The sequence below is a fragment of the Cinclus cinclus genome, chromosome 1 (assembly GCF_963662255.1).
Source record: "Cinclus cinclus chromosome 1, bCinCin1.1, whole genome shotgun sequence".
NCBI classification, from domain to species: Eukaryota; Metazoa; Chordata; class Aves; order Passeriformes; family Cinclidae; genus Cinclus; species Cinclus cinclus.
The window spans coordinates 28,894,314-28,913,175 of NC_085046.1; the positions used below are offsets into that span (position 1 = coordinate 28,894,314).

The 18,862-nt window shown below is 37.4% G+C and overlaps 1 protein-coding gene across 1 annotated transcript; it reads left to right on the plus strand.

Moving 5' to 3' along the window:
- The first annotated feature begins 319 nt into the window (after positions 1–319).
- Positions 320–18,766, plus strand: LRRC72 (leucine rich repeat containing 72). The gene is made up of 9 exons (XM_062495406.1): positions 320–349; positions 1,889–1,962; positions 5,310–5,379; positions 7,429–7,510; positions 8,720–8,833; positions 13,070–13,159; positions 15,050–15,214; positions 16,422–16,449; positions 17,945–18,766. The coding sequence occupies exons 1-9, from the start codon at positions 320–322 to the stop codon at positions 18,108–18,110; spliced, it is 819 nt and encodes a 272-aa protein (XP_062351390.1). The 3' UTR covers positions 18,111–18,766.
- The last annotated feature ends 96 nt before the right edge of the window (positions 18,767–18,862 follow it).

Here is an 18,862-nt window from a genome sequence, read left to right on the forward strand (position 1 = left end):
GGAAGAAATAATTTATTCACAAAAACGGTGATTAGACATTGGTATGGGCTGCCCGGGGAAGTGGTGGAGTCTGTCCTTGGAGATGTTTAAGGGAAGACTGCATGTGGCACGCAGTAGCGTGATCTAGTTGAGGCGGTGGCGATAGGTTGGACTTGACGATTTCAGATATTTTCTTAAACTGACTCTGTGATTCTAGGGGCGCTTTGGGGGCACTGGCCCCCAAAGCCCACGCCGGCCGCATCCGGCCCGGCCCGGCCCGGCCCGGCCCGGCCCGCGTCTCGCGATCCCGCCCTGCGGCCGCTCACGGCTGGGCTCTAAGATGGCGGCGGCCGCCCCGGCCGGCGGGCAGGTGAGCGGGCGCGGCTCCTCCTCTCCCCTCGGCCCGTCCCGGTCGTTGCCCCCGCCCCGCCCCTCCCGGAACGGCTGCGGCCCGGCCCGGCCCCGGCGGCCTGGTCCTCGCCCTCTCGTGCTGCTCGGCACGGCCACCGCGGCGGCGGAAGGCGCTCGGCTCCCCGGCCCGGCTCCGGGGCGGCAGCGAGGGCTGAATGCTCCGAGAAAGCCGGGGCAGGCCTTCCTGTCCTTCCTGGGCAGCGGCTGAGCACGCCTGAGCCTTGCGGGCCCCGCCGGGGCGGCGCGGTGCTGCGGCGGAGAGCTGGGGCTGACAGGGACGGGGCTTCAGGGTGGGGAAGAGGATGAGACCTCGCATAACGGAGAATGTGAAATACGAATCTTTGAGCACAGCCTTCCTGACTGTGGAACGCGACACCCGGGATTGGTGCTCTCTGCCGTAGGTTGTGCCTTCCCGTTGTCACCTCGGCACTCCCCATCGGTGTGTCCTCCACTGCCGCGCCTGGCATCGGCACGCTCGGGCTGTGTCACAGCTGCTCTTCTCCAGAGATCACTTGATGTTCCGTGGGCAGATTTTGCACGTAGTAGAGACAAAACTATGGCCATTTACGCCAGATGTTTCCCCTACCCGACCTCTGCAGCTGTCAGCTGTCCGTGCCGAGTTCTGGGCAAATGGCAGAGCCCACACAGCCGCTGTGTGGAACAAGCGGCCTGCGAGTGGCTGCCTGCCTCTGGTCAGAGGGTGCCGCAGGTCCCACACGTTTGCAAGTTATTTTGTGTAGGTTTAGTACACCCAGAACACGCTGGAGTGGTTGTGCGACCAATGCAGGCCGCTCTTGACGTGCCTGTGAGTGCTTCCAAGCCATTTTGTACTTGTAAAGTTGTGCCCATTTTAAACAATAGTGACCATAATGATGTTGGGCACAATAGCTCAGGTATTAAAACCTTTTTTTCTGATACATATTTTAGGTTTTATCAACCACTAGTAAGAGAGATACATCATTCTTATATTAATGGGTTTTGTTGCTTTTGCAAGTTATGACACATCAGTAATATACTTTGAAAATAAAAATAATGTGTGAATTTTTCAATGTTCAATTTACAAGCAGAGTTTTCTAGATGCCTAGTTTTAAAATGTCATGTGCACAGTTTAAAGTAAAGCTGCATAAAATAAAGTTACAACTGTAATGCAAAGTGAGCAGTTTACTTCGTACTTCTAAGTGCTGGTTAACTGATCTGAGTGAGAAGCCCATTCTCCAGTTAACATATGTTAATTTCTCACTTCGTGTCTACCAACTACGATTCTCCAAAGGAAAAGAAAACTAGTTTATGTCTAGTCTAATCACTGGAGTATTTTTATCAATTTAAAATACAGACTGGAAATTTGATACTTCTTTATCGCTCTTAGACTATGTTTCAGTTTGCAAGGATACATGTATTAACATTACTGCACATTACTTTAAACAGCATTCACATGAATCCATAATGAATCCATAGTGATGCAGCATATTATACTGACAAATGTACTGTATATTGCCAGGCAGTAGAAAACCAGCTGAAGATCTGTGGCTATAAGAGCAATGTGGATGTCATAGCACTGTATCTGGCTAGACAGTAAGTAAAATGTTTCTTGTTTTGACTTTTACTAAGTAGAGCATGCAGTACATGGTAATTTTCCATTGTGCTTTCTGTATCAGGAACTGTCTGAACATCATTTATATGTGAAATACCACTAAATCATATTCTTATGTTCTCCATACATGTTGTGAATGAAGAAGTGGTGAAGGTGCATTGACATACAGCAGCAATGTGCTCACAGCTAACAGCCTCATCCCTAGATACACAATCTGTCTCCAGCAACCCAGAGTTGCTTGAGGGTCTGTGAGTTCACAGAGTTGTACATGAATTTCTGCCATGGGGAGCAGAGGAGTGAGACCCAATGGGCTGATCCCTGCCTGTTCTAACAGGCTCGCAAGGCTGAGGGGAAGGAGTACCAAGAAAGCAAGTGAAAGAACAGAAGACCTGCCCAGTCTAAGAACTGCCAAATTTCTGACCTCCCTGAAGAAATGTGTTACTGCAATGGCAAAACTCAGTGGTACCACCTTTGAAATTACCTGCATCTGTACTGCTAAGAACTGAAGGGAGGGCAGGGCAACATGAAGTTAATACAAGCACAAGAACACTTATTTTGGGCAGGCAGTACTGATGAGAGGGCTGATCTCCTCTGAGAGCTTTATGAAACAGCTTGAGATGTAGGGCAGATGAGAAGAAGACGTGCTAAGTGAAGGAAGGCAAAGCTTTCATGAACCTGTGGGTGATCTGGGTTGATAGAGGTGTGTGTTGTAATATGAACATGCTGAGAGGTTGCCATAGAGGGATGGATACATGACAGGACATACTTCAAAGTTTTGGGAAAGCATGCTTTGAATTTCTGGCCAGGGCACCATTCCAAGTGTTGCATACCTGTCTGCAGCCTTACAACTGCATCCACTGCTCAAATGGTTGATAGCATATAGATAAAATAATGTAGTTTAATGCTACTTCAGGGACAAAGTTTTCAAGGTCTCTTGGTCCAATGAGTTAAAAAAAAAGGTGTTATGGGATTTTAGTGTTGTCAGGGCTGTTTTTAGTGGAAATCGTTTGGTCTTGAAAATCTAAATGTGCTCACTAATATGTTTAAATTCCTTATCACATCTCCTGATTTTCACCGAGAAAGTATTTGATGCTTTGTGAAGTAAAACATATAGTTACTGCCAATTTTTTTGAAATGTGCATTTTAGAAAGAAGAAAAAAGGTAAAATTTAAGTGAGAAGTTTAAATAATGAGAAAATTACAAGGTGTATATATACGTACTTTCTAAACAATACAATTATCATCTCACATGTAAAGAATTAAGACTGTGTATACAGTCTTAATTGGCATATTTTCTGTTTTTAAATGCTTAAGTGTGTGCCCTCACTGGCTTTCAAGTATTCTTTTTTTGGTATAGAATAAAAAGAAATGTTCACATGGCAGATACAGGAGTGATCTGTCTTCCCATTAAACCATTTTGGTACAGATGTGATGCAAGATGGATTTTTTCATTATTGGATAGAAGTGAACTCCTTTTATTCTGTATCAGTTTATATAAACTTGAACCCCAGCCAAGCACAGTATCAGATCATGCCTCCTTTACTGTTGGTTTGACATATTTTTCTGCTAGCTGAAATAAGAAAATAAAAACAATTAAAGTCAATCAAATAAGAGGGAATGAGTTTATATTTTTAAACCACTACTATGAAAGGGACATGAAACAATGCATTTTGGACACTGAAAGTGTCATCCCAGGAAAACTGATTAACTTAGCAGTAGGTAGAAAAATAGTGCTGCAGGCCAAAAAGGATCAGTTTATAAAAGACATAGAGAGTCTGGAAATATCTAGAAATGGACAGGCTCTTTTAAAATGTTAGAGGAATTAAGCTCTACCTGGGGCAAATTAAATGCCTTAATGTGAAAAAAAAAACAAAACCAAAAAAAACCCCAACAGATTGAGGCTTGGAGATAGTCAAGATGAGGCTGTTGCTAGACAGGGAGTAAAGCAAATTAAATGTAAAGCTGTAAGCTGGTTATAGAGTGGCAGTGGCCAAAAACATAAGAAATTTTGGGTTTGTGACCTGAAATGTAGTTCAGGGATGCACAGGAGAATTAGATAGGAGCTCTGTATGTCCTGTCAACAGCTGTCTGCTTGTCCCTGCTACTTGCAGTAATGTCTTTTTCTGTTACTTGTGACAGTAGACATATTAAGCTGCAGGGTTCATTTTTATGGCTTATCTGAGGAAGCCAAATAAACAGTTTAAAGTAACAACATGAGAGGATAATCTGATTTTCAGTAATACAAGGGACTAAAAGTACAGCACCTCAACTTTGTAGGGTTTGCTCTTGACAGACTTCATTTGCAAAAGCAAGATGAGAAAAGGCATCCACCCTCCCTTTGTCTGTACCTGGAGGGTGTGTTGGAAGAAAAACAACCCAACAAATAAAAAGACAACATGGAAAGATAGAGACCAGACTTCACAGTTGGAAAACAAACACACCTTTAGCCTGATGATGTGAGGTTAATTTTTATCAGTCCTGTTACTTTCTGAAACACTGGCCTTCATCTTGCAACACACTAAAATCCACAGGGAAAATTTTATTATGGCAATTAAAAATGTCAGGTAAAAGTAATCTATAATTTTTCTAGTGGAAATTGAGAACATTTATTTATAGTAATGAAAATAAAGAAAAGCAATTAGTTAAAATCACTTGGCAGCTCACTAGTATTTTGGTGATAGTCAGTAGGTAATTTTTTATTTATATTACACTAGCAAGCTCAAAGTGCTAGATACACAGTGAAACATAAAACCATACTATCATGTGGAAGATCATTTCAGCCTCTAGAATGTACTAACTTCCTATGAGAATAGGACTGGAGTGGAAAAAAGCAAATTATTTCACAATATACAGTAATATGAAAAACAGTAAAAAATGCACATTGCTGTGCTTGATACGTGTCTTCTATTGGCTTCACTGGCACTGTGGCTGGACAATCCTTGCTGCACCTTCAAAGGAATTTTGCTTTTAGCTTCGTGTCCCCAGGGTGCCAAACTTCTCGTCCTGTGTTCTGAACAGGATTTCTACAAACTGCAAAGTACATGTCACTCAGACTCATAACTCATGCTGTTATGGAAAAGCAATTAATGTATCACTTATTTTGTTCCTGTTTCTTTTCCACCTGCTGCCTTGTTATGTTTGCAGGTGTGCAGAGTGCTTACACTGTCTCTGCCATCTTTTCTTTGTGTCTTTCTCTGCTATATATTTTAAAAAAGTGTGCCTTTCTAGTTCTTGTATAATATTATTTATTGAAAATTAAAATATTCATAAAATTAGTAAGCACACTATTAATGTTAATAAATTTGTTAATAATTTTTTTCTTCCACCAGAGGACTAAGAAGTATCCCAAGTCTATCACAGTTTCGCAGATTAAGGTATTTGTGGATTAACAACAATAAGGTAATAAGATATTCCTTTAAAGAGCAGAACAATGCTTAATTTATACTCCCTGATTATTATTTTGTGGGGTTTTTTCTAGCATAAAGTATTATATAATTGTCAAATTAATAAATTATTTTTAATTTCCAGGCTAATTTACCAGTCAAATCTAACAGATTTGAAGAAGACTTTTTTTTTTTTAACATTACAGAGTATAAACTAATGTATTTTCCTTTAGATTCACATCAGGTAATTTTGTGTATTTAAGAAGCTGAGGTTTTGTGCTGATTCCTGAGCTCCCAGTGTAGCCAGAGCAGGCACTTCTTGGAACAGACTGAGAAATGATGTGGCTGTAGGACAGGATTGCAGGAAATGCATGGCTCTTCTTTTACATCCTTGCAGACACTCATAGTTTATTTCCTGATAGGCTGGTGGTTGAGGTCAGGCTCCTTTTTGATGTCATGCACACAAGAGTGAAATAAAACTATGTGAAATAAGCTTTCTCCCTGTGCACAGGAAGCAGCACTGCTGCAGTTCTAGGGATGACAGGGTAGGAATGTTTTACTGTACAGTAGTTTACATGATTTTCACAGTGAGCCCAAACTCTTAAATCTCCAGAATTGCTTGCTCAGGTAAATAAGTAGATCTGTGAGCAGTAGAAAAAAATACATTTAGATTCCATGTCACTTCAGAGTACACGTGTATCTGCTGCTCCAAACCAGCATAATTTATGTGGCACCTTACATCCAATTCATCAAAAGATCTCTACTATTTTTGAAAAAAGCAAATATAGATCTATTAAAATGTTGAACTAAAATTGCAGATATAATAAGGCTTTTCCTGGTATAGCTAAATGACATTAAAAAAAAAGAAGAAATGATCTGATCTTTCTTCAAAAGAAGAAGCAGAACTAATCTTGCTGAACAAAAAAGAGAAATAAATTGGAGGTTTACACAACTCTCACTTTCCTACCTAAGCAGTAGCAAAGAACATTATTTTGTTCTATATAACTTGTGTGGAGAAGTTATCAATAGCTTTTCATAGGAAAAGTCTTACTTAAATGTCTCAATAGAAGGAGCATATTTTTCTGTACCCAGTAATTTTATCAGAAAAAAGAAAACTTCAGATGATTCTGAAAACAAAACTTGACAAAAAATAGGGAAAACCACTGTACAAGGAGTGGAAAAACTTTTGTCTTGTGCTCTTCCTTCTGGCTTTTAAATACTGTTAATACACAAAGCAAAGTGCTTTTATTTCAGAGCCATTGGCAAAATTCAAAGACTGAAATAATTCCTTTCGTTACAAATTAGTTTTCATTACAGAATTCAAAGAGTCAGGAATAAAATTCTGTTGTTTGTTCTTGCATTTTAACTGTAGGGTAAAAACTTCACCATTAGTACTCCCAGTTTCAGTGATTATAAATGTCAGCTTGCTATCCCACTGCAGATACTTTACCTTGCACTGGAGTCAAAAGTATATTGGAACTGAGCTTCTCCAAACAAAGACATGTGATTCCATAGGCACTGACTCTTTACTGGGAATATACACCCATACATATACTGATATTTTTTCCTGTAACTCTAATTGATTCTCTATGATTAGATGACATTTCTGGTAAATTACAATAAATTTCTACTCTTTGAACCTGCTTGCAAAAAAAAATAATTTACAGACAACATGCTGGGTTTATTCCAGTGATATATTCCAGGAATATTCTTAAACCACCATCAAATAATTATGCTCTACAAGGGTCTTCTCTCAATAAAAATTATTTCAAATGTGACTAGAAGTAAGAGAAAATGTAGAGATCAGTCATCCAACAAAATCTGTTTCCAAATACAAACATTAAATCTGTAGTTCAAAAAATTAGTTAAGGCTGTACTGCTTGTATTTGATTTGCAATTAGTATTTCTAATGAAGGCTCAGCTGTAAAGAGAATCCTTAAACCCAGTCTTAAAGAGAAATATAAGAAACTACCTGTGGTTAAACAGTTTTCCAGAGGCCACATTTATTATTCTCCAACACTTTATTCAGAGTGATGTATAACAGTTTGCCTAACTCTAATTTCAGATCCAAGATTTAACCTTCTTGATCAAAAACTATTACTTAACTGAACTCTATCTCAACAATAATGAGCTGACAGATATATCAGGTACCAATCTTCCCTTTTTAGGTTGTATTTTTCTATATTGGCATTCAAATTTATAAAACTGGATGACAGCATGTAACTTATTGGTAGAAAGCTCCCATGTATGCATAATTAATATATGTTAATTATTAGATATTTAATTTTTCCAGCATACTTGAGTAGCAATAAGGTGATGTGTTTATTCTGGTCTAAGGGATGAAATGTAATTCACTTTATGTCAGGAAATTGTGAAATATTTTTGATCTTACATGACCATATTTTATATTGAGAATTTATAACCAGAAGTATTTTACAGAGGTACTGCCAAACTTGTTTTATTTTAAAAAAGCATGTCTTATACTTCTATTTTAGTTTTGCTTGACCTTTTAAATTAAAATGGCTTTACCACACTTGTGAATTTGGGAGTGAACAGGCCAAAGCATAATATATTTGTAAGTCTTTAAGACATTTTAAACTTTTTTTTTTTCTGTCCATATAAAATGCTGGGATGAGAAATGGTGCTGATTAGTGTCTGTGAGATTTCAAGCAAACTTTATCTTTGAAAGACATAAACATGGATACAACAGACAATACAGGTGATAACAAAATATGGGTAAACAGAAAGGTATTATTAGTAGAGAAATTTGGATAAAATTTGGAAATTTGGATAATTTGGAAAATGAGATGTCTAATCTTGATGTGGTGTGAGGATGTGAACACAGTCTGGGTCAAAACAATACTTTGTAATAGCTTTTTAATACATCAGTAATTACTTGAAACAGAGCTATTTTCTAAGGAATTCACTGTTTCTTACTTGTGAAACAAAGGTAGTATTAGGGATTGTTTGTAAGGCAAAGGTTATATTAGGTCAAGGTAAAAGGAAGTGAATTAACCAAACATTACAGGATTATAGGAGGAATGAAGGGAAGTAGAAGAGAAGTTGCAGTTGAGGCTGATTTGTTGATGCAAGAGTGATGTGGACAAATGGAAAAAACTGAAATGAAGAAAAAACTGGAATGAAAGAAAGTGTGTGTTTAAAGGGTATGACTAAAAAGGTGAAAAGGATTTGAAATATTTTTATTTATAGTTTTAATTAACATGTCTTGCAATGTGTTACCAAAAGACAGGCATAGATAGATAACTAAAATACCAAATTCAGTTTATAGCATAGCAAAATAATGTTCTTATAAGGGCAGCTATGGTGAAAATGATTAATTTTTCATTTTATTTCAGGTGCTCTGAAACACTTATGTTCATTACAGATTCTGTTTCTTCACAACAACGAGTTAAAAAAACTTGGCAAAACAGTGAAGGAATTGAAAGGAATGATAAGCTTGCAGACTCTAAGTAATACCTTATTTTTATTTTGCATAACAGCAAATAGTAGCTTTTTCGTTTATTATCAGGACATTTCTTGTCTATTTCCATATCATTTGCCCATAGCTTCTGAAGGTAATTAGCAATTTCAGCCAAATTTGACAGAAGAAAGAGATTTATAAGACATGAAAATTCCACAGAGGACCTCAACTGAGGAAAAACTGCTAAGTGAGTTCGGAAGTTAACTTTTTGGCTGCTGGCTAGCCAGTAGCTTGGATGAGTAGCCTGGAGGGTGTCTAAGCAGTTTACAGCTGCCTCTTTATAATGGAACACAGGAGTATGGTGAGATTATCATAGAGGTGAAAGAGTTGAAAAATGGGTATTACTGCTCTTAAGAGTGTGAGTGATAGGTTATAGAACTCAAATTCCTGCCTCATTAATTCTCTTGCTTACAGAACTTCCTTTCTGCATCTTTTTGGCAGACTGTGGATTTCTAAAGTCTAAGAATAAATGTACTTTAGGTATTATTCATAACAGCTCCGTAACAGTATCTGTTAAGGAGCATACTTTCTGATGTACTGGCTGAAAATGAAAATAGCACCATCTCTGAAATTTCAAATGAAATTACACAAATCCGTGTCAGCGTCACTAAGTTACAATATAAGAAGTAGCCTCCAGGGGAGGTAGGATTATGTGCTATTAAGATATTGAAAGTGAAAATATAAGCAGTCTTTTTCCATGATTCCTAAAGGAATGTCAACATAGGTCATGCCAAATGCTTAGTACTTGGAGAAGACAGTAAACAAGTTTTGTGCCTTGGTGACATGGTTAAGGAGGTGAATGTCAGAATCTTACCAGGCCATCACACCTCCTTTAGCATCCCACTGATTGTGGAAAAGGAAAATATGAATGAAAAATTAAACTTTTAATTGAACTTGACCCTGGACCAAAACTAAGAAAAACAAATCCCGTGTTAGGAAGACAACATGCCAGCCAAATTATTGAAATTCTTTTCATTATATGCAAGATAGAAAAATTAGTCCATTTAAGAATGTAGTTGTTTGAAGTGATTAGGCAGAATCTGGAGAGACATCCTATGTATGAATGGTGCAGTCACTTGAATTTAATGTTAGCTCTACAAATTAATAAGGAGCCTCAACAAGCACACAAGACAAGTTTGTTATACTTGTTGCAACCCTATAAAGGAAATACACAGCAGATAGTCAAAGTGCTGCTGAGTTATAATAAAGGGCAGTTACAAAGGCACAGTGAAAATTGGATGTATATTGGACTGGCCACCACCATAGAAAAGGAAGTGTTTGAAAGAACAATCAAGCAATATATATAATGTACTGATCTACCCTAATTAAAAAAAAAAAATGTTGTTTAAAGATTTGTACAAGAGTAAATAATAATCAGCGGAAGAAGCTTAACAACATTAATAACCATAACTTTAATGTCATTCCTTCTTGAGCTTTGCAGCCGTGAAAAAAATGGTCAATGTGTTTGCTTCAAGGGGATTTCATAATAATGAATTCTCGAATTAACAGGTCTCTAAGGGTTTAATAAAATGCCCTGTCATATTTGAAGTAAATTAAATCAGTAAATGAACAAAATACATTTAAAAAGTCATATCCTATATATCGCATTACTATGTAATTTATCTGCCTTCTTGCAATATGAATAAATATTAAATGAATGCAGAATTTGCACTGTGTAGCTTTGAAAAGGGCTGTGTCCATAACTCATTTTTATAAAACAAAACCAGTGAAACTTCTCCTTGTTATGAGGTAGATCTTTTTTACTGCCAATCTGATTTAAAAAAAAAATCACTTGCTAACCTTCAGTAGAGCTCCTGGATGCTTAACAACGTTTTATTATTTTGAAGCTCTTGGGGACAATAGAACTACTAAAACACACTATTACTGTTTGCTTCAGGAGTAGCATCCAGCTGCCAAAATGTTACATTTCTCTTCTTGAAGTGTCTCTCGTGATTTTAGCCACTGCCCTGCACTGGATGTGTAGCATACCATCCTTCATCAAGTATCTAGGGAAGACACTCAGCTTCAAAAGATTTACTGCACATGCTGCTTACAACTGCAGCTTTCTGGGAGATTCAGTGTTTCTTTATGGGCTCACCTTGTGCTCACATCTCCCTTTTGAAATCCAGGATTTTTGTTATGTACTCTGTAAATTGCCTCAACTGATTTACTGTCTGCAGCTGATTTACTGTCCTGCTCAGAAAACTCAGACCTCAAAAACTCTCTTGTTCACCACGTTTCTGCCCCATGTGGCAAAGGCACACTGTTTTCCTACACTCCAAATAGAGAAAACAGACAAAACTCTGGAGGAAGAAAGCATTATCCTAATTTGTAGAACTAAAATTGCATGACCTTGACAAGAAAGTAGATAGCTCAGCCAGGAATTGATCCCAGATGTTGTGTAAAACAGAACCATCTTGATTTGTACAATGGTTGAATTTATTGTAAAAATGAGTAGTAGGAAAATGCACATTCTCTAAAACAAACCTACAAATGAGTGTTGTTGAGCAGGGAGGTAGTCCAAGCAGCTCCAGATTCACAAGTGTTTAATATCAGACCTGGTCTGTACCTTGGAAAAATCTCTCTTGAATCTTTATTCTATTCCACTACCAAACATATCTGCTTTTAACGATCTTTCAGAAATATTTTTCTCTTTGGAGTGCTATAGTATATTTTGTTGACTCAAGAACAGACATCAGATACTTACATAATATCTTTTCTGATTAACACTTTCTAGGAAAAAAATTCGTTCTATTAAAATAGAACTTTCTTTTGCTACCACCCTGTGGGTGTCTTACTAATTTCAAGTACAGCAATTTAAAAACAATTGTTAAAGAATTAAAATAAAAAGCTTTCCTCTGAATGCATGAACAGGTGTTTTCTGTGTAGGAGAGGACAAATGCTCATTCCAGCCTTGAAGCTGCATGTTCAAAATACCTGCTAAATCCCATCAAGCACTGAGGCCTCTCAGCAGTCATATTTGTCCTGAAGAACATGAAATTACATCTTGTAGTTTACAAATCTGTCTGGAATATTTTGAAACTTTTTTCTTCTACTATCTCTTACTTGATTCTGTAATAGCATCTTCTTCCCTCTAACTTCTAAAACGACATATTTTTTTTACCTTAGAGCAAGTATTAGCCACAGCCTCTCCTCAGAAAAACAGATAACTGTAGACTGTAGCAGTAGTTGTAAAAATGATCAATTTAAGATTTTGTTCCCCTGCTCTAGTCTCAAGGTGACAGCCTCCTGATTATTTTTACTATCTTAGAGGAACAGCATTTGTATAAGGAGATAAAAAGCATTATGTTTTTTATTTAGAAAAGAGGTCCCACCCCACAACACTTATTAGCTCATCTGTGAATGAGCCAGTTTCTATTTTAATCAGCCTCAGATATCCCTGTCACTAAACAAACTGATTTGGCATGTGAGCTATGCTAACGTTCCACACCTGGCAAAACAGCAGCACAGCGTTGATACCTGTCTCTGTGTTACAAAGGTTTGGTCATATAGGTAATGTGGACTTAAACAGAAACATTTTAGCCAAGTTGCTAATTGGCTTTTGTAGCTTGGCATCTCCAGTCTCAAGGAAAGCAACTGGGACCCAGGTTCTTCGGAATTTAGGCTCTCTGAAACATTTTTCTCTTACGTTTCTTGAGTTTTCAAACTCATCATGTGTCAAAATATCAGAAAGCTGTGTATTTGCATTTTATGTTGTATCTGTGGGATACAGCCTTTTATCAGCTCTGATAAAGTCTTAGGTGTCCTAAAGCCCATGTGATATTAATAACTTCACCCTCCTACAAATGTTGTATCTTACATTGAAGCTGTCACACCTAGAAGACCATTGCTATTTAAAACAGGCATTACCTAACAATACATAAGAAAATCAAAGCTAACACTTCAGGTTTTTTTCTGTAGATCTTAAAAAATGGACAAAAACTGTAATGATTTGGAGTGCATGATGACACCTTTACTCAGTTCTTGCCTGTGGTATTTTGCATACTCTGCAGTAAGTCACTTCCTGAAGTCCATGTTTGTATGAGTGATTTCAGGTGTGTAAAGAGACAACTTTGTTTACCCAGCCTAAGAACAATTTGAATTTGGTATTTCGTACAAAATCTTTGGCTCCAAGTCACCTTTAATTTTCCTGCCTTGCAGAGTTGTTGTTTTGCTGGCTTTGGTTTTTTGTGACTTTTTTTTTTCCCCTGTATACATTTTGCAGACCTATTCCAAAACCCTCTGGCATACGATCCAGACTACCGGCTTTATGTGATATACTTCCTTCCTTCAGTTCAGCTCCTTGACAGGAAGTGTAAGGATTGCTTTCCTCTCTCACAAAGCAGAACAAGATACCTGCTTTTTGTAAGATTTATTAAGCAAAAAGAATTTGCATGGCATAAACACTTTGTCAAATGTTTTTTATTTCTCTTTATTTTTAAATTGGGTTGGTTTTTCTTGCATCTTGGTCTATTTGGGTAAAGATAAAAGCTTGAGCTTTTATCTTTACCCAAAGACAAGAACTACGTGTACCTACCTACCTGTGTGCTTTCAGACTGTATATTCACATGGGTGAATGTGCTTACTTAGGTTTGGATAATATCCTGAGCTGTCTATATGCTTCTGTACTGTTAAAGTATATATATGCACATTTCTTGATAAAGTAAATGAAGACCATGCTTCTGAATATAATTAATATTCACAAATTATCAAGAGATCTTTCACTGCTTGTCTACTGTAAATTCAACAGAAAAAATTGTCTAAAGAATAGCCTGATTTAAATCAGTGAATCCATAAGCACGCCACAATGTACCCAGAAAATCGCTTTTGGTGATTTTTGTCTCTGGTATTTGGAGAGCTCTGTGACTGACAGCGCTGAAAATTACTGGAGAGCAATGAGAGTAGCTGATTCCTACCTCAGCTGTGTAACAAAGTAGCAAGGAAAAAACAGCACCTTTTTGAAAAGAGACTGAGTAAGGCAGACGCAGGACAGCTGCAGGTGCTGGGAAGCTGTGCAGCTGCCGTGAAGGAAAGCTGGTGGATGGGCCCCAGCAGGTGCCAGGGGTTGAAGAGGAGTTGCTGGATCTGACCAGGTGCCCATTTGCTCACAGTCATTTTGCACAGATACCTCCACTCTCCTGAGCACTTGCTTTTGTGTTTCACTTGTGCTTAACGCATCTGTCAGGCTATTACTAAAGATCACTTTTTGACTGGGGAGTGATAACTGAAGCTTAATGTGCTGAAAAATACCTGTTGCATTTACATGTCTAGAAACACTAACATAAAACTTCCTGGACTTCATCTCCTACATACAGTTCTACTATAGTCAGTCCTGGACTAAGACTTGAGGCAGTAATTTGTATCAAATTATCCTGGATAATTTGTATTATCCAGGATAATACAAATTATTATGTATCCTGGACTTGCTATTTAGTGAGCTATTTCTCTAAAACATTGTAAAGCTTCTTCACCATCTGTAGAACATTACCAGCATAGTCCGGGCTGTCTCCTTCACACAAGGCATGTGCTTATGTTCTGTTACCTTCAGGCATGACTACTGCAGTTCCTTCCTAATTGGCCCCCTAGACACCATGACTCCAAAACTTCCTTGAACTGAACATGCTTCTGCCAGTTTCTTGTTCTAAAAGTTTAGCTGACTTCTGTTCCATAGCTGAAGTACTAGATTAGTGTAAGGTTCATAAAACTGAAGCTACCATCACCAATTTGACTTAACAGTCTCAAATTATTTGTTTAACAATTAAAGTTATTTCTCTTAAAGTGCAAAACTGGAAAAAATTGAACTTTCCTGTTGATTGCACTCCTAGGGTTTTCTCTGGTAATTAACCAATGGGAATTGAACTGGCCTTAAACCAGGACTTGTTTTTGCTATTGATAAAGACACTTCCAAATATTTACTGACTTTTGCAGGATATTTCATTTAAACAGCATGAAAAGTCCTGCTCTCTGGCATCTTCATTTAAAACTTCTGATCCTATTGCACTCAGAACAAAATACTTTAGTGTACAGGGCTTCACCCTAAAGCCTTAGAAAGTATCACTCCATCTTCCCATTTGGAATTGCCATGAAATTGTGTAATTAACATCACTATTGTTAAAAAACTGCACAGAAAAGATAATCATCTTTTGTATGCTGCCTTTTCAATTGATGGACATAAAATTATATTTCTTATACCCCCTTTTAACAGTAGTTACACAAAGAGAAAGGGAGTCAGCACTTCATCTCTATAACCCCAAAAGGACTTGGGTCATGCAGTCAGTAGCGTTTGGGAAGAGAGCAGATACATCCCTGGCGACCACGGTGGGATCTAGCAGATACACTCAACAAGCCAGAAGACCAATAATGCCTGCAGGTATTTATAATACTCAAAGGAAGGCATACATTTTTTTTTTTAACATTTGAATTAGAAACTGTTTTTTTCATTCATCTGATAAAACAGTATTGGTTTTAGTAATAAAATGTAAATGCATCAAGAACTCAGCTGGTTTGCTTCATAAAGTAAGTAGTCAAAGCAGCAGCAGGCAATAGATGAATCCTTCCACTGAGAGTATTGTGGCAGATAAATTCTAGTCACATCCTGTAGTTACAGAGTTGTCTTTAAAGATAACTGAATTTTTTTTTGGTCAATATTAGTCTTGTGTTTAGTTTTACTTATATTTAAAACATCCCAAGACACTGCTGACTCTCAGTGCTCAGCATCATAGAGTTTTGATGCCCTCTAGTGCTTTTACAAGATAATCTCTTGAGGAAAATACTTTCTTCTAGTGTTCTAAGTTTTATGTATCTTGCCTGGTTTTGTAAGCAGATTCATCTTTATGCTTTCTAAGCTGAGAATATTTTAATCATGTCTTATAATAGCAATATAAAGCAATTTCTATAGTTCTTAAAACATTCAGATCTGGAAGACAGCATGATCCTGGCACAAGAAAGCAGACAAATACCACCTGAAAGCATGAGGCTTGTATCACAGTCCAGAACCAACTTTGAAATCCCACACAATCTTAGCAGCTTCTTTCATGTTTTAAAAATAAAAAATCACCATTGTGCATAGATAACTGAAATTGTAGCATTTTAAGTAGTGTAGATGGAAGTCTGGAAAGTAATCAAACACCTGAAGTTTTAAGAAAATGTATATATCACAATAGTAAAACTGAAAGCACTGCATTTAACAATGATTTCGAAGAGGTTGGAAAAAGGATAGTTTAAGCATATGTAATAATTGGTTCTGCTAATGATTATCAAAGCAGGCAGGCAGCTATCTTTATCTCTACCCTGCAAGCATACATATATACAGTGGCATCATTTTCTGTGAAAGAAAAAAAATACCTGGGTGTGTATGTCTATAGGAAATAAAATACAAGAAACTTAAAACTACATACACTTAGAACCCAGCAAATACTTGCTTCCATAGTAATTTAATAAAATGTTATCTTAAACACTTCAAACTGTGCTAGTTTTGAATTAATGTGAACAAGAAATTTAGGATCAGAATAGCAATAAATTCTCAGCTACTCAAATTGCTGTACAACCATTAATGTCATATGAACTTTCTGTTATAGGTAATGAATTTGGAAATAACACAAATAGGTAAGTAATGCTTTCAGTGTCTTCCCCCTCTTGCATCTCTGAAGCATCTAAGTTCCTCTTCCCATGCCAAAAAAATACCCTAACTAGAGAAAATGTCCAGTAAAATGAGTTTTTGAAACAGTTTCAGGTCTTTGTATTCAATGTAGCTGCAACTCTACACTAGGTTTGTTGTCTAAAATTTAGTATTGAAAGGTATTCCACATTTGGAAATGGGTACACAAAAATGCCATTTATTTGTAAGATCAAACACTGATCACTAGAAAAAGCATGCTTGAAGTATTAGAGAATCAGAATAGCTGTTCTGTATTACGTCCCAGAAAACATTCTCCTGACTGGCTGTTCAAAAATACACTCTCTGGAAAATATTATGACTTGTAGAATGAATTTTTTTTTAGTCTGTACATGATACTACTTTTATGCTGTTCAGTTTCAAAAACAGAAATAGAAATAAATGTAAAACTTGTATCTCTGTGTCTGGATTGAGACAGTAGAAAGGTTGCATTTTAATGTGATGACATTTTAGATGCAAACTTTAAGAGTGGATTTACAAACTTTGGGTATCAGGCTTGGCTTTACTTTTTAGATTTACACATGAAAAGATTTGAAAAATGCATTGAAGGAAATAAGGAGAAAACTACATATAATATCCTTTAACAGTACTCTGAGCACAGCTCTTTAAAAATCAAGCTAAGTTTTGTCGAAAAGTTCTTACCTGCCTTCAGTGCAGTTAGCTGTCCTCCTTGATAGAACGGATGTACAGCTGCCTCGAGTCTTATTATGGAAATGCTGAGGCTTTGCAAGGTGCCTTTTGGTGACAAAGTGCATTATACTCAGTGGTGATAGTCCTGTGGCTTACATGAGGTGTGCTACTACAGGGACATCTTTAAGAAATAAGTTATTATAAGATAAAGTTTTAATATTGTATGTTACTTGGAAGGTTTTGGTTCCTTGTCAGTGGTGCTTTGATGTGAATCTGCTGCTTTTCTCTCCCAGACTGCAGCTGTGGCGGGATACACGAACATAAGCTCACAGTGATGTGGATTCAGAGTTTGGATATTTCCATGTGGAGTAGTTAAAAGTAGAAATAAATGAAAAAAAAAAATAAAAATGTAGAAATAAATGTGCATTTCCATTAATGGGGACCAAATCACTTGAATCATGTCCATTGAATCAGAGCATTAAAAGTATACACTTATAACTTTTCTGGAGGAAAAAAACTGAAAACAAAGAAACATTTTCAAATACTATAAATGTTTTAAAAATAATTTATCATTATTTTTTCAGATAGAATCCCATGATTCTGACCGTTCCTCATTTTGTTTTGTTTTCTTAAACTTGGTAGAAGAAAACCTTCCAAAAATTTAAAACTTTTAAATCCTCCCTCTTTGTGTCATCATGACTGCTACTTTCACTTTCCAGAGAATGTGTGCTGTAAATTAGTTCTGAAGTGGTTTGGAAATGTTCAGGTAATGGACTTGCTTTGTTCTTTTTGCAGAGTACCATTTGAGGACCCTGAAGATGCGGTTTTAGTGCGGGCAACCACAAGATCTTTAATGGAATTTTCCTCTGTGGACTGGAACAAAGTAGCCACCTGTCAAGAAAGACGGCTTAAAAACAAAGCAGAAGAGCCCCTTGAGAAGCTGACAGTCCAGTTTAGATGAGAAAAACACAATTTCTCTCTGTAATGTTAACCCCATAAGTAGGTTAACAGCTCAGTAAAACAAGTACACAACAACCCACATCTAATTAAGGGAATTTCCAGAAAAAAAAAGTTAGTAACATCTCCGTTACTGTATGTAGCACAGAGAGTGAAGAAATTAAGATAACAAATGATAAATAGTGGCAATGTTACAATAAAAGTTGCTGGAAATGCAATTCTTACCATAATTTTGTTATCCAAAAGTACTAAACTGCACACTAATTTTTTAGCAAACGAAGGATAAATACTTTTATAACACACTTCCTCACATGTTTTTCCCTCCATTCTGTCAACACTTTAAGTCAATGATGCTTTCTAAACATATCAAAGCCCTTCTTTCAGGTTGTAGCTTGTCTTCTGAGTTCCTTCCTTCTCTCCTAAGTGAGCACAGAGCCACAGGACAGTCTATGTTGGCAGGGATCTCTGGAGCTTATCTAATCCAACCCTCCTGTTGGAAGCAGGTCAGAGATGAGGTTGTTCGGTGGCCTGTCAGGGGGAATCAAAGATTTCCAATGAGCAAGGCAGCACCACTGGGAGAATGTAAGCAGGATTGGTGCTGGGGATTTTAGCACACTTCCAAAACCCTGACTTTTTTGCCCTGAAGGGATGGCATTTTCAGAGAATCCCTGAAGGGCAACACACCCCTGTGGGCCCCAAACACTATGAATGGAACAGGAAGGCAGCAGCACTTCTACGTTCCCAGATCTGAGTGGA